General features: G+C 54.3%; 1 protein-coding gene across 1 annotated transcript in view; it reads left to right on the forward strand.

Annotated features, from left to right (window-relative positions):
* VASH2 (vasohibin 2) overlaps window positions 1-15,154 on the forward strand; it is a 98,625-nt gene that overhangs the window by 40,566 nt on the left and 42,905 nt on the right. Inside the window, exon 5 of the mRNA XM_014575269.4 lies at window positions 5,771-5,845. Coding sequence (XP_014430755.1) covers window positions 5,771-5,845 — 75 coding nt within the window. The remainder of the gene's footprint in view (window positions 1-5,770; window positions 5,846-15,154) is intronic.

Below are 15,154 nucleotides of genomic sequence, written 5' to 3' on the forward strand. Positions count from 1 at the left end.
AGCCTGCCACCAATGGCTCGAGGCTGCCTGGCACCACCTGGGGAATGTCAGCCCCCTGCCTCTCCGCCTGGCCGCCCTGGGGGCCGTGGAGGAGCCGCGGCGGCGCCCCGGCACCAGCGTGCCCCGCCGCGTCTGGACACCAGCAGCAACTGGTGGGACCGCATCGTCCTGGAGCGCTGGGAGGACCGACAGTGGACCCAGAACTTCAGGATGAAGAGGGACACCTTCCTAGAGCTCTGCGAGTGGCTCGCCCCTGCCCTGCGCAGAAGGGACACTTGCATGAGACCCGCCATCCCCCTCCAGAAGCGGGTGGCCATCGCCCTCTGGAAGCTTTCCACGCCGGACAGCTACCGATCCATCGGGAACCAGTTCGGCGTGGGGAGATCCACCGTCGGAGCGGTGCTCATGCAGGTATGGCACTCGCTGGCCACCGAGCCGGGGGGAAAGGGGGCTGCGAGGAGGGGATGGGCCGCCCCAGGAACAAAGGGGGGGGCGGGAGGAGGTGAAAGCGCCCCGCACCGGAGGGGTCGGGCTGTCCCGGCTGTACTACACGCCACCGGGGGATTGCTTCCGGGAGTGGGGCGCGGGGCACTGCCAGGGCATGAATGCTCCCAGCCACCCGGGCGCCCCAGTGATTGGCGCTTTGCTGTGTCTCTCTCCGCAGGTGGTCAAGGCCATCAACCGGGTGCTGCTCCGGAGGGTGGTCCGCCTCGCCGACCCGGACGCCGTCATCCGGGGATTCGGCGCCCTCGGCTTCCTCAACTGCGGGGGGGCCATTGACGGGACGCACATCCCCATCCGTGCCCCGGAACACCAGGCGTCCCAGTACGTCAACCGCAAGGGGTACTTCTCCGTGATCCTGCAGGCCGTGTGTGACCACCAGGGACAGTTCATGGACATTAATGTGGGCTGGTCCGGCAAAGCACACGACGCCCGGGTGTACCGCAACTCCTCCGTGTGCCAGCGGCTGCAGGCCGGGACCTTCTTCCCCGACCGCCACATCAGGGTCGGGGACGTGGACATGCCCGTGTGCCTGGTGGGGGATGCTGCCTACCCACTGCAGCCCTGGCTCATGAAGCCCTACACGGGGCACCTCAATCCCTCCCGCCAGGCCTTCAATGCCAGGCTGACCAGGGCCCGCATCGTGGTGGAGGGGGCCTTCGGGCGACTGAAAGCCCGCTTTTGATGCCTCCTCACCCGTCTGGACCTGGCCGAGCACAACATCCCTCCCATGGTGGCAGCATGTTGTGTGCTCCACAATTTGTGTGAGCGGAAGGGGGAGGCTTTCCTGCCAGCCAGGATGGCTGAGGCTGACGGCATGGCTGGACACTACGGTCAGCCCCGCACCGCCGCCATCCGGGAAGCCCAGCGGGGGGCCGTCCGGATCCGGGAAGCCCTGCGGGAGAGCTTCCTGGTGGAGGAGGAGGACTGACCTCTCCCTGCATGCCCCACTGGGGCCTTCTTCCACCCTACCCCTTCCTACCTACTGTCAAATAAAGACACCTGTTTTTGAAACCAAAATGTCTGTTTATTTCACATAAGTGGGTGGTGGAAGGGAGGAATGAGGGTGGGAGAGGGGAGGGGGAAACCTGGGACGAGGGAGCTGGAAGGGGAGGGAAGGGAGGAAGGGAAAGGAAAGCTCAGGGGTGGGAGTCCGGCTGCCTCTCCCGTCTCGCCACACTGCGGGTCCGGGGGCGTCAGTGGGAAATGGTTGTGGAGGGGGGGGGCAGGAGGGACAGGGGGTGTGGAGGAAGCAGGAGGAGGAGCAGGGGGAGGAGGAAATGGGAAGCGGTCGAGCAGGCTCTGGAGGTGGCCTCGCAGGGCACGGCCCTGCTCCTCCAGGGCCTCCAGACTCCTCCGGCACAGCCTCAGGTCCTCCTGGACCCAGTGGTCCTGGGTGCGGAGCTGGTGGTGCATGAACCGGAGGTGCCGCCTTTGGAACTCCTCCTCGTTCCTGGCTCTCCTGCTTGCCCAGGCACGGGCAGCTGCTGCAGGCGGGGTGGTGCGCCCTGCAGGCCCAGGTGCTGCAGCTGTGGTGCAACAAGACCAGTGGTCAATTACCCCAAGGGCCCAGGTGTGTGAAACCCAGCTCCCCTCTGCAAGGCCAGGGCCCCTGCAGGATCCCCAGCTGCTGCTCCTTGGTGGGCAAGGCCCAGGCGCACGCTCCCGGGGCTTCCTCTTGCCCCAGCCCCCCCGTACACATAATGGGAACACGATGGTACTCACAGGTGGACGCCTCCCCGGCCTCAGACGACAAAGGCGAGTGGCTCTGTGGGGTGCCTCGGGGGTCCCGGGCAGGCTGGCGGCAGGCTCCTGGCTCTCAGAGCCCTCCTCCTCCGTCTCCAGGAGCGGGCCCTCTGCCCTGGGGTCAATCAGGAGGCGGTCCAGGGCATGGAAGTGGGGGCAGGCCTCTGGGTCGGCCCCTGGCTGGCAGGCCCGGGAGTAGGACTGCCGCAGGTCTTTGACCTTGCAGCAGACCTGCTCCCGGCTGCGCTGGTGGCCCCTGGCGGCCAGGCTGGCAGCCATGCGGCCGTAGACGGCCGCGTTCCTGTGGCTAGTGCGGAGATCGTGGACATTGGAGGCTTCCCCCCAAACCTCGATGAGGTCCACGATCTCTGCACTTGACCAAGCGGGCGCCCGCCTTTTGCGCCCCCGGGCAGGCTCTTGGGAGCCGCCAGGCTGGTCCTGGGGAGCAGTGGAGGGCTGGGAGTCCTCGGGTGGCTGGCTCATTGTGTGGCAGGTGCAGGGTCTGCTGGCACGGGTGCTTGCAGCCTTGCAACTGGCACAAACTGTGTAGCCAGCCCATGGCCCTTTAAGGGCTCCGGGGCCGGGAGGGGGGCAATAGAGTTTCCCTGGTGTTGGCCAGAGTGGTGACCAGGGAAACCTGGGAAGCCTTAGCCTCTCACTAGTTCGAATTAAGGGGCTACACACTCCTTAATTCAAACTAGTAAGTTCGAACTAGGCTTAATCCTCGTAAAATGAGGTTTACCTAGTTCGAACTAAGCGCTCCGTTAGTTCGAATTAAGTTCGAACTAACGGAGCGCTAGTGTAGCGCCTAGGAAAGTTAGTTCAAACTAACGTCCGTTAGTTCGAACTAACTTTGTAGTGTAGACATACCCCTCTAGTCCTTCTATTATGGGAACTAATGAATAACTTTTCTTTATGCACCCTCTCCACACCACTCATACTTTTATAGACCTCTATCATATCCCCCCTCAGTCTCCTCTTTTCTAAGCTGAAAAGTCCCAGTCTCTTTAGCCTCTCTTCATATGGGACCTGTTCCAAACCCCTGATCATTTTAGTTGCCCTCCCCTTCTTCCACCTTCTCTCTTCCCCTCTCCCACCTCCTTTTCCCAGTCTCCCCGAGTTTTGCTCAATAAAGAGAATTTCTATTTTTGAGCACACGTGTCCTTTATTTTGTACATCAGGAAGGGGGGGCTTGGGAGGGGTAAGTGGAAGGAGGTCAGGGAGGAATGGGGTACGAGCCCCCGATGGGAGGACTGGGGTGACTCTGCAGGCTCCTCGGGGTGGAAGCTCTCCTGCAGCCCCCCGATTAACCCCCCCAGATGGCAGCCTGTGGCAAGTGCAGCCAGGCTAATTGCTGAGTGCTGTGATGTGCCGAGTGTGGGCATTCAGGGCACTCCAGGCTGTCGGGGGGCTCCCCCCTGGTTTGAGGTCGCCGCCCCCATCCGGAGCATAGTTCAGCTCACCCAGGCCTAGCCCCAAAGTGCAATGCCCCTCTTTTAGGGGTAATACAGCCCACAGGCCTAGTCCCAAAGTATGCTGGCTCTGCGGCCTAGTCCTCAGGCCGAGCTCCCCACTCACTGGGGTTCAGGGAAGGAGGGGTGGGGGGCCCGGGCCCTCCCTCTCCACCAGGCCCTGACCCAGGGCCCTATGAGTGGCAGGTGACTCCCACCACTGGCTCGGAGGGGGCTCCTCCCAGCAGCCCTCAGGGGCTTTTCCAGCTCCCTGCCCTGGGTCGCTTCCTGCCCCCGGCCCGTCGTGGTCCCACCTATCGGCGTTGGTCGGGTGGCTGTACTGGTACTTCCCCCATCAGCGTCAGAGTCGGCAGCGTCCGGTCCGGTGCCTGGGTCACGGGGGGCTCAGCCGGCAGCTCCGTCACTGGGGGCGAGCCCGGCTGGGGCCTGACAGCAGCATGTTCAGCAGTCCTGGCGACCCTCTCTGGCCGGTGGGTGCTAGCTCCAACTCAGGCTGTGGTCTGCCCCCTCTGAGCAGGCCAGCAGCCTTTTATACCTTGGCTCCCCTCGGAGCATGCCCAGTAGGGCTGTGTGGGTGGGGCCCTCTCCGCCCCCGGCTCCAGGTGGTTTCCCTGGGCTTGAGTGCAGGGCGGGGCCGCCTGGTCACAGGGGCCAACTCTGAGCTCCTGGAAGGAGTGGGGCTTCGGTCAGAAAAGCAGGGATCGGGGCAGCCATCCCTTAGTGCCACTTGGAGTTTGGCACTGGGCCTCCTCCAGCCCTCAGAGCTGCATGGAGCTCCCAACGTGGCACTCTGGTGGTGATTTAAAGAACCTGAGGCTCTGGCTGTGAGCCCTGGACCCTTTGAATCTCTGGGCCCCGGGGCAATTGCCCCCTTTTCCCCCTCTCCTCTTCCCTCCACCCCGTCAGTGGGCCTGTTCCTCCTCTGGGGCAGAAGGCACTGGATGTTGCAGAAGCACTGCGTGTGGGATACTGCAAGGTTTGGGGAACCTGCCCTCTGGGCCTTGGAGCCCAGCTTCATGGGGTCTCCTTGTAGCTGTCTCATAGGGACCTGGAAGGGAGTGCACACAGTTTGGATGCTGCCCCCCCATTCCATTCCCCAAGAACTGTAGAGGATTTGGGGCTGCTGAGGGGGGTGGAGCTTTAGAATGTGCATTCATGGGGTGCATGTGGGGTTACTTGTGCAAGCGCCTGCTGTCATGAGATGTGCAGCTCTGCTTTAACTCTTGCTTTGGGGATCTCGCTTTCTGCAGAGGAGATGCTGGGAATGCAGTGAACTCCTCGGGGTGGGATTTTAAATCTCAGCAGCTGGGGCTCTGCTGGCAGGCATCTCTATAGTCAGATGCTTCTGCTGTAGGAGACACAAATGCTTACCTGAAAATGTACCAACTTTTCCTGATGAACGCAGAGCTGCTGTTAATAATTAGAATGTATCACTGGCATTTGTTTTGAAATCAGAATGTCAAGCGTGCCTGTTGTACTACGGACATAAGAATGCATTATGCTAGTGTTGGTAATTTGCATTACACTAGCACCTAGAGTCCCTATGCCTTGTGCAAACATATCATGACATATAGTACCTTCTCTGTAGAGATTAGTCAAATTGAAAAAACAACAAATATTCCTGCAGCACCTTAGAGACTAACAGAACATGTAGATAGGATCATGAGCTTCAGATGACCAGAGTAGAGATTAGTGTGAGGCTCAGATTTTGGTAGATCCTTTCTCCATGAATAGTTTCATTGGTTTCCATTGGTGAACGGTTCTCCTGAACATGACAGAGGGCAAACAGGGAAAAGCAATTAAAGGAACTAGCAAAAGCAATTACTTAAAGGTGACCCTTCACAGATATCTGGTTTCTCTAATACATCTGCTGCCACTCAGTCCTGGCTACCTGTAGATTAAGACCTACTTGTAAATGAGGAGTGATTCCATAGGAATCAAAGGAGTTACATCCTTGAAAGGACAATTGGGCCCCATAAAACCAGAGGGATAAGGTAAGAGGAATATTTAATTTTTGTTGACTATTTTGACCAATTTTTTTTCTATCCTAGGTTAATGGAGACGGCAAAAGAAATGACCAGGGAGTCCTTACCTATCAAATGCCTTGAAGCAGTTATCCTGGGGATGTATCCTTTTCTTCCTGTTCCCCTTGTTCCAAGGAGGGTAATTCCTTACAAATAATGCTAGTTAATTTGTCTGCATTTCAGGGAAGCAGAATGACAACCTGAGTGGAAGGTGAGTTAAAGGAGCTCTGTGTTTAAGGGGTTTTCAGTGATTTATGGAATAAAAGAATCCTCCTTATTAGGAACTCAGCATGGTCGAGGGACCTGATCTTCAACCCTATAAATGTGCACAAGCCAATTAAAGTAAACTCCATTGATTTTGACATCTGTTTACATCATCTGAGGATCTGACCCTAAATGACTAGATAAATAGGATTCTAGTCCATCTCTTAAACCCTTCCAGAGCCATCCTGAGCAAATCATTAACAGCCTGTTAACGGAGTTTGAGATTCAAGTCTGTAATCTCTAGGTTTCTTTAGCACGTGCCCAGCAGAGTACTATTTGAGTCTTCATGCCTTTTGTTGCTTACTCCCTGTAATTGTGCTGTATACCGAACTAAGCATGTAAATGTTGTAATGTAGAGAATCCCTGGTTCTTATTCAAACCCAGAAATGTAAAGGCTGTTCAGTTTCAGGCTAAGATGCTCTCCTTGATTGTTTTGTACTGGTGCGACGGGGTCTGCCCACCCCGCACTGAGCAGGAGGGGGGCAAGCATGCCCATTGGGTGGAGTACGCCCCTCCCCCGTGGTCCTGCTGGGCATGCTCCCAGGGCAGCCTAGGCATAAAACCACCCACCACTGATAGGGCCCTGGGTTGGGGCCTGGTGGAGAGGGTGGGCCCGGCCCCCCCTACCCCTGATTCCCACAACCTGGAGTAAGTGCGGATACTGTAAAGGACTAGGCCTCAGGGCCTGTGTTTAAAGGACTAGGCCTCTGGGCCTGTTTGTGAATGACTTGACCCCTGGTCCAAGCTACGTTGGGCTAGACACCCCACCACAACTGGTATCAGTGCTTTGTCCTAAGATGCTGTAGTGGCACAAGGTTGGGCTGCGAGTGCTGCTGCATACCATGTGGGTTCTGATCCTGCTCCCAGGGAAAATCAGCAGACACAGAGGATTCAGGGTCCTAAATGCAAAAGGGTGAGGTAAGAGCTTTTGCTTTCTCCAGGAGAACTATTTCATGGCATCTGAAATGTTGCTTCTCCCATCCATCTTCCCTATGACCAAAATAGCAGCTTTATCTTCCATGCAAACTATGTGAGTAATTTCACAAGGATTTCAACAACTTCCACCCCACCATCAACCTCAACCTGGATCAGTCCACATGAGAAATCCACTTCCTTGACACTACAGTACAATTACATGACGGACACATTTCCAACACCTTATACCAGAAACCTACGACTGCTACACTTACCTTCATGCCTCTAGCTTGCATCCCTGACACATTTCTCAATCTATTGTTTACAGCCAAGCCCTAAGATACAACCGGATTTGCTCCAATCCCACAGACAGAAACAAACACCTACAGGATTTATATAGAGCATTCTTAAAACTGAAATACTCACCCGGAGAAGTGAAAAAACAGATGGACAGAGCCAGAAGAGTACCCAGACACGAACTCCTTCAAGACAGGCCAAGAAGAAAAAACAACAGAATTCCACTTGGCATCACCTACAGCCCACAACTCAAACCCCTCTAGCGCATTATCAACAATCTACAACCCATCCTGGGAAATGACCCCTCACTCTCACAGACCTTGGTGGAAAGACCAGTTCTTGCTTACAGGCAACCCCCTAACCTCAAACAAATTCTTTCCAGTAACCATGGAACACATCTCCATCATAATCATCCAGGAACCCTCCCCTGCAATCAGCCCTGGTGCCAACTCTGCCCACACTTCTACACAAGCAATTTCATCACTGGACCCAACCACATCAGCCACTATATCAGGGGTTCATTTAACTGCCCAGCCACTAATGTGATCTATGCCATCAAATGCTACCAATGCCCCCTCTGCCATGTATGTTAGCCAAACCTTACAATCTCTACGGGAAATAATTAATGGACACAGATCAGATATCCGAAAAGGCAATACAGAAATCTGTTGGAGAACACTTTAACCCACCTGGACATTAATGGATCTCAAAGTTACAGTGTTGTTTAAGGCCAATTCCACAAGCCAAATACACAGGGAAGACTTGGAACTTAACTTCAGGTTTGGGACCCCCTCACAAAATTATGAATAAAGACATTACCTGGCTAGCACATGACCTTCCACATTCTAATGACTTAACCACCCAAACATGGGTATTTAAGAACAATTTGCACCTTCTCTATCAGCTTCATGTAACCTGAATACTCTAATTGACTTCCCCCCCCCTTTTCCTTTCCTTCTCTCCCCTCTGCCCCCCCTTCCCTATTTATTTTGGAATTGGACCTTTAATAACTCCATTCATCTGGAGACGTGGGTTGTGCCCATGAAAGCTTATACCATCTATGTGGTTTTTTTAGTCTTTAAGGTTCTGCTAGACTATTTGTGGTTTTTTAAGTTTTTCCAGTTACAGACTAACTCGGCCATCCCTCTGAAGTACTTGAGTAAGGACTAGGATCTGCTTCCAGTCACACCCAAACTGCCGCAGTGAAACTGGGAACTGATTCAAAGCCAGAATCTTTACAACTTGATCTTCATTTGCAAAGATGTCCTTTAAAATACCAGTGCTACAACTGAAAAGCACCACTGCCAATCCTCTCCTCTGAATAGAACTGACTGCCTGACCAGTGATTGTTGGGTCAGCAAAGTCCATGTTACAGCGAGCTGTTCTGAAGGTGTATTTGAGCTCCTGAATTCTACAATGATTTGTGCTTAGTTAAAATGATAGAAAAGAGATACTGGGCTTAATTTTGATCTCATTTGTGCCAACTTTATCCTCACTAACTTGAATTTACATCTAACAGAAAGTTCAGAATCGGGCCTGCAGAATTTTGTTACCTCTCTACTGATGGGTTCTTTCTCTTGGACATGAACATACTTTCTAGCAGGTTTTAAATAGGGGCAGGCGAGTGACTCATTTGGGTTTTCATGAAATGTTATTAAAGCCTCATGAAGTCATCTGTGGGGCAAATATAACATCATTTCTGATCACCTGATAGTATTTCTCTTTCTGGATGCTAGAATTAGAAGGGAAAATCAGTTCTTATATTATTTTAGCTCTAGAAAAGTGGAGAGCTCATCCCAGAGCTAAAACTCCCCCTACCCTAAAGAAAATCAAAAGGACAGCTACTGGTGCACAGTAACTTTGCAGGTCTATGAATCCTATGCACACTTGTGGTCTCAAGACGTGAAGGCCAAAGACTGACTCCAGGAACAAAAGTGATCTGAGATACCTATTGTCATGGTGTTATGGTCATATGGCATCCTGTTACTTATATACACATAAACATATGGGAATATACCTGCACCCATACAGACTGCTATGGGCATGTCAACTAAATATGTTGCTGCTAGGTCTGGTAGAAAAATTTCTGATGAAACCTTTTTGTCAGAAAATGTGGTTTTCAAGGAAATTAACATTTTTACGGGAATAATCAGCGTCCCTTGAAAACTTATCTTTTGTCAGCAAACTGAGAGACTCTAAACTGGAAACTTTTAGCAGTTTTTGGATAATTCATGGAACAAAAAACAGCTTTCCTGTTCTCATGCTGCAGAGCAGCATCCTGGCTGCTAGAAGTGGCTGGTCCTGCCCCCTTCTTCTTCTGGGTCCCCAGCATCTGGGGATGTTCTCCCAGACATGTCACCCAGCCCAGTCCTCACTTGGCCTCTTCCTGTTCCCTCCCCTCCCCCAACATCTCCTGCATACTCTGAACAGCTGATCCTCTGTGAGTGGGAGGCATTGGGGAGAGATGGGAAGAAGCAGGGCCTGCAGCTGGTGGGAGGTGCTGGGAGGAGGGAGAGAGAGGAGGAGCCCACCAGTAGGTGCCAAGCACCCACTTATTTTTTGGTGGGTGCTCCATCCCCAGAGCACCACTGAGTTAGCTGGGAATGCATTTCTGTAAAGCCGAGGTGGGCAATAATTTTTGGTGGGAGGCCACTCCAAGATTTTGGTAAATGTTCAAGGGCTGGACTTTTCTATGAAAGGGATGTGGGGTCTGGGAGGGAGGTTGGGTGCAGAAGGAGCTTGGGGTAGGTGACTGGGGTGCAGGAGGAGGTGTGGGGTCTGAGAGGGAGTTTGGGTGAAGGAGGTGATTGTGACCTGGGTCAGGGGGTTGGGGTGCATGGTCTAAGAGGGTGTATGGGTGCAGGAGAGGATTCTGACCTGGAGGAGGAGCATAGGAGGGGCTGCAGGATCTGGGAGGGAATTGTGACATAAGGGAAGGAGGTGCAGTGCAGAGTGTTTAAATGGTGACCTGGGGCAGGGAACAGAGGGGAGGGAGGATCTGGGGTGCTAGAGGCAGGCTGCGGCCAGGAGGTGCTTACCTAGGTGGCTCCTGGTCAGCAGTCCTGCAGGACCTCAAAGCAGGCTCCTAGCTTGCCGCAGTCCTAGGCTGCTCAAAATGATTGGCTGCTCCCTGTGGCTGTCTGCTCCAGGCACCAGGACTTCATACACTACTTCCGCCCCTAGCAAAATCTCTCAGCTTCTGTTGACTGATTTCCATTAAGCCTTCCCCACCCTCCTCAGCACCTGGAGCAGAGAGCACAGGGAGCAGCTTAAAGCGGCCTGGGGCTACCCTGAAGTGGCCAGCTGCTCTGTACCTGAGGGTTCTGGTGGGGCAGCCTGTAGGCCGTAGCCAGTGGCTTGGCAGGTCGAATCCAGCCCAGGGGCCCCATATCTTGCCTTCCTCTTCTGTAAAGCGTCTTGGCAGGGATGCTTGTGGGAGGCCCTTGTGTGGCAAGTGCTGTGTGACACCTACTGACGTCAGTGAGAGTCTTTTTTTTTGTCATGGACTTCACTGGGCCTGAGATCAGGCCCCTGGTATTTTGCACCTGTTTTGTCACAACCGATGGGTATTTTTGGCCCCAGCTGCTCTCCTCTCTATGTAGGCAGCGTCTGTGGCTTGGTTTCCAGTTAGGAGACATTGTTTGTCATTCCCTCCTCTCTCCTCCAGCCCATGTCCCTCCCCTGGCCATCAGGATGATCTTTCTGAATATGTCTGAGCCATGGATCCTTGAATTTTGGGTCACCTTCCGGCTCCCTTCTCCGTCTGGCAATAAGATAGGTTATAATAACTTCTGTGTGCTGACAAGCTTCACTGTTGCATAGATACTAAAAAGGGCAGAGAACAACACGGCAGCCCTCTGTGGGAGCCTTTAAGCCGAGCCCTTCCAGCGGAGAGCAGATTTGTGAGATGTCACTTTAATCAGGCTGCTTGCCAGCTTGTGCCATCGGCTTTTACTGTGACTTTTTAAATCACTAGCGTAATCCTTCCTCATGTGGAATTAGGTTTTACGTAACTCCCTCTCACACAAGAGCATCTCAGAGCAGCTGGGCAGGGCGAGGAGTTAGCAAGTGGTACTGTAGGGCCTGCATACAGAGAGAGCGTAACTGTGCTGAGTGGCAGCTCTACCACATCCATGGCTGGGGAGGACCTTTCGGACTCCTTGACTATGCATCTGTCTAACCAAACTACCCACTTAATTGAACTGTCTGTTTCCCTGGCCTCACCCCATCAGCGCAGGCCCAGCCATGCAGGGATGTTTCCTGTCACATGTTCTCTCTGCACAGCTCAGTCCTGGTTAAATCCACCATACAACAGAACTTCTACTGCATCCACTATGAGACAGCATTGAATGTGTTCTAGTCAAGAAAGGGAACAAAGGCGAAGGGATCAAGGCTAACCAAGAAGTGCCATGGGAACTTTTCCCACCCCATGTGCATTTTAGCAAAACAGGTGTTCTTGAAACAATCGGGAGGAGGGGAGAGTTTGTCAAGGACACATTGTTAGAAAATCTTATGTGCAAAGCAGCTTAGATCCTCAATTGATATAAATCAGCTTTTATAATCGCTGACTTCAAAGCACCTACCCCCATTTACACCAGTTGAGGATCTGGCCCAGAAAGTATATTGAAAGCAATTGAATGGGGAAAGAGATCAGCATATAGCCACACTAGGAAGGGGAGAGTTGAGGTGATTGAATGGCTTATTGTACCTTCCATGTGCTTGCTTGATGGAAGTTTGCAGGCACCACTGCTACCTTTCTAGGCCGGTATTTCTACCTGTCCTGCAAAGAGTTTCCTCTGCTGCAGGGTGAATCCGATTGATTACCACTGAGATCTGTAAAAACGATACTCCCTTACTGCAGGGTAGCTGAAATGTTGGAAGGTTTCCACTTAACAGCTGTAACCACTTGGACAGCTAATACTCAATGTTGTCAAAAGGGAGCAAAGCGAATCTTTATCAAAGCATCAACGTAACTGAAAACTCTCCTGGGAAGCTTTAATTCTAGCTGGACATTGAAGGCTGGTACTCTAGGAAGGGCAATGATGGTAAGGCAGGTGTGAGAGGAGAGGCCTACCCATCTTGTCCACTTGCTCTGTTTCAAGCCCTGCCTGCATCCCTTGGGAGCCATAGCTCTCACACACGATGGTCAGCAGTAGAGAAGGACTAACCAAAATTCTGGATCCAAACACTTGGTGAAGATCAGGTCCAGCTATTTTCTCCTATAATAAGCAGCTAGACCATATCCTTGGCCTCTGGAGTACTTGGATCTGAATCCATACTTCGTGGCTTGGGGCTTCTCGCATTGCGAGATTTGAGGCCATCTACCTCTCTGTTGCTAGCAGTTTCATTCCACTTTTGCAAGTAGTTAATCTATTCTTGCTGAAGCCTTAAACCATATCTGACAAATGTGTCAAGGGTGGGAGGTTCATTACCCCCTCTGCCTTCTTGTTCCAAGTTAGCAGCCTCAGTTGTGTCAGCTGAACTCAAGCTGCCTCCCGTTCTGTTTGTTCCTACCTGTGGAGGGGCGTGGCACCACGGCGACCCCCGTGCGGGCTGCGCAGGGCCGTTGTCCCGCCCCTCCATCCTCCCTCACCCGAGGTCTTCGTCCTTGGTGCTCCCTACACCCCCCGAGTCTGGCAGGGTCCTGCCCCGAGTCTGGCAGGGTTGGTCCACAATTAGCGTTGACTCATTGGCGTCTGCACCGGCGGGGGAGGGTAGGAGAGCTCGGGCCCGCCCTCACTCCAAGCCCCGACCCATGGCCCTAAGGTCTGGGGGATGCTACCCCCAGTCCTGGTTGGTGGGGGATAGGGTCCCTTTAACACACCAACCCCCCAGGTTCCAGTACCCTACCCTGGGTCGCTTCCTACCTCCCTCGTCAAGTCGCCGTGGCGGCGGGGTCTCTTGGGTTTCCGGAGCCGGGGCCCAAGATGCGTCCGCCTGGCCGCCCCCCGTCCAGCGGCTCCTCTCCCTCCACTCTAGCAACGGCGCTCCCTTTGAGCGTCCCGCCATGATGACGTCGCCTGCGGCGGGGCAGGGCCGCCTCCTCTGCTGGGAGGGGCCGGCTCGCCGGGCGCCTGCGCCGTCTGGCGCGGCGGGGCCGAGTTGGAGTCCCGTCCTCAGCTCGGCCCCGCCCACGGCAGAACAAACCACACAGGGCTGGAGCCGGCGCAGAGCCGCCGCCTCTCCCCAGCACGCCGGGGACGGCGCTTGGTCCGTGTGGGGCTCGGGCGCTGCCCCGTCACACCCCCCCTCTTTGTTCTGGTGTGTCTCCTTTGTCCATTACCTCGTGCACCCGGGAAAAAAAGTCTGCGTTCCCATGCGCCTTACCGGGCCGGTGCACGATCTCAAACTGGTACAGCTGCAGGGCGAGGTACCACCGCATGACCCTTGCGTTGTTGTCTTTCATTGAATTCATCCATCTGAGCGGTGCATGGTCCATCACGAGTTTGAACTTGTTGCCTACAAGATGATATCTTAGTGAATCGACCGCCCATTTCACTGCCAACGCCTCCTTTTCTATAGTAGCGTAATTGTGCTCCCCGGCTACCAGCTTCCTACTTAGGTAAAGTATGGAGTGTTCACTCCCGTCTACCTCTTGTGAGAGGACGGCTCCCAAACCCCCCTCGGAGGTGTCCATCTGGACGATGAATGGCTTGTCGAAGTCTGGGTGTCTCAGGGCTGGCGCCTGTGTCAGCCATTCCTTTAGCGCCTGCACGGCCCTGTCGCACTGTGCGGTCCACCTTACCTTCGTCAGCTGATCCTTTTTGGTCAGGTCCGTCAAGAGGCCTGCTATGGCTGCGAAGTCCGGCACAAAGCGGCAGTAATACCTGGCCAGCCCCAGTAGCTGGCGGACCTGTTTCTTTGTTTTTGGGGCCGGGTAGTCTCTCAGTGCTTCGATCTTATCTATGAGCGGCTTCAGCGTCCCTCCTCCGACCGTGTACTCGAGGTAGGTGACTTCTTGCCTCCCGAACTAGCACTTGTTGGGGTTGGCTGCCAAGCTGGCTCCTTGCAGGGCCTTTAAAATGGCCTCAAGGTGCCGAAGGTGGTCGGCCCACGACCTACTGAAGACGGCAATATCATCGATGTAGGACGTGGCGTATTGCCGGTGGTCGTGTAGCACCTTATCCATAAGCCTTTGGAAGATGGCCGCCGCACCGTGCAGGCCAAAGGGCATTGTCACAAATTGAAATAACCCGAACGGAGTGTAAAACGCAGTTTTCTTCTTCGATGCGAGTGTAAGGGGGATCTGCCAATACCCCTTGGTCAAATCGAGAGTCAAGATGTACTGAGCCCCGCCTAATCGGGCCAGCAGTTCCTCGACCCACGACATGGGGTACGCGTCAAACCGAGAGAGGGCGTTCACTTTTCTAAAATCTGAGGGTCCCGTCAGGTTTGGGTATGAGGACAATGGGGCTCCTCCACTCGCTATGGGATTCTTCCACGACCCCTAGTTCCAGCATCGCCTGGACCTCTTCCTGTACCGTGTCCCACATCTTTCAGAGGAGGGGGCAGATCGCGTCGCACACCTTACTGGGCGTGGTCGCGATGTGATGGCTTGTCACTGCCGTCCTTCCCGGTGTAGTTGACAGTACTGTCGGGTACCGCTGGAGTAGGGTGCAGAGGTCTTCTTGCTGCTTCGGCGTCAGGGCCGCCTGCATTCATACCGGCGTTGCGGGGGCTAGGTCTCCGGCCCACGGACCCAGGTCTACCTCGCGGTCCTCCGGGACGACCAGCAGTTGCTCGCGAACCTGCCACCTTTTCAATAGGTTCACATGGTAAATTTGGGTGGTTCGCCTCTTCCCCTCCCGCCGTACCTCATAGTCTACTTCCCCAACCCTTCGGAGAATCTTGAACGGGCCCTGCCACTTGGCCAGCAATTTTGACTCCTGGGAGGGGAGGAGCACCAGTACCTGGTCCCCGGGCTCGAAGTACCTC

This window comes from Pelodiscus sinensis, chromosome 3 (assembly GCF_052426305.1).
Source record: "Pelodiscus sinensis isolate ZL-2025 chromosome 3, ASM5242630v1, whole genome shotgun sequence".
NCBI classification, from domain to species: Eukaryota; Metazoa; Chordata; order Testudines; family Trionychidae; genus Pelodiscus; species Pelodiscus sinensis.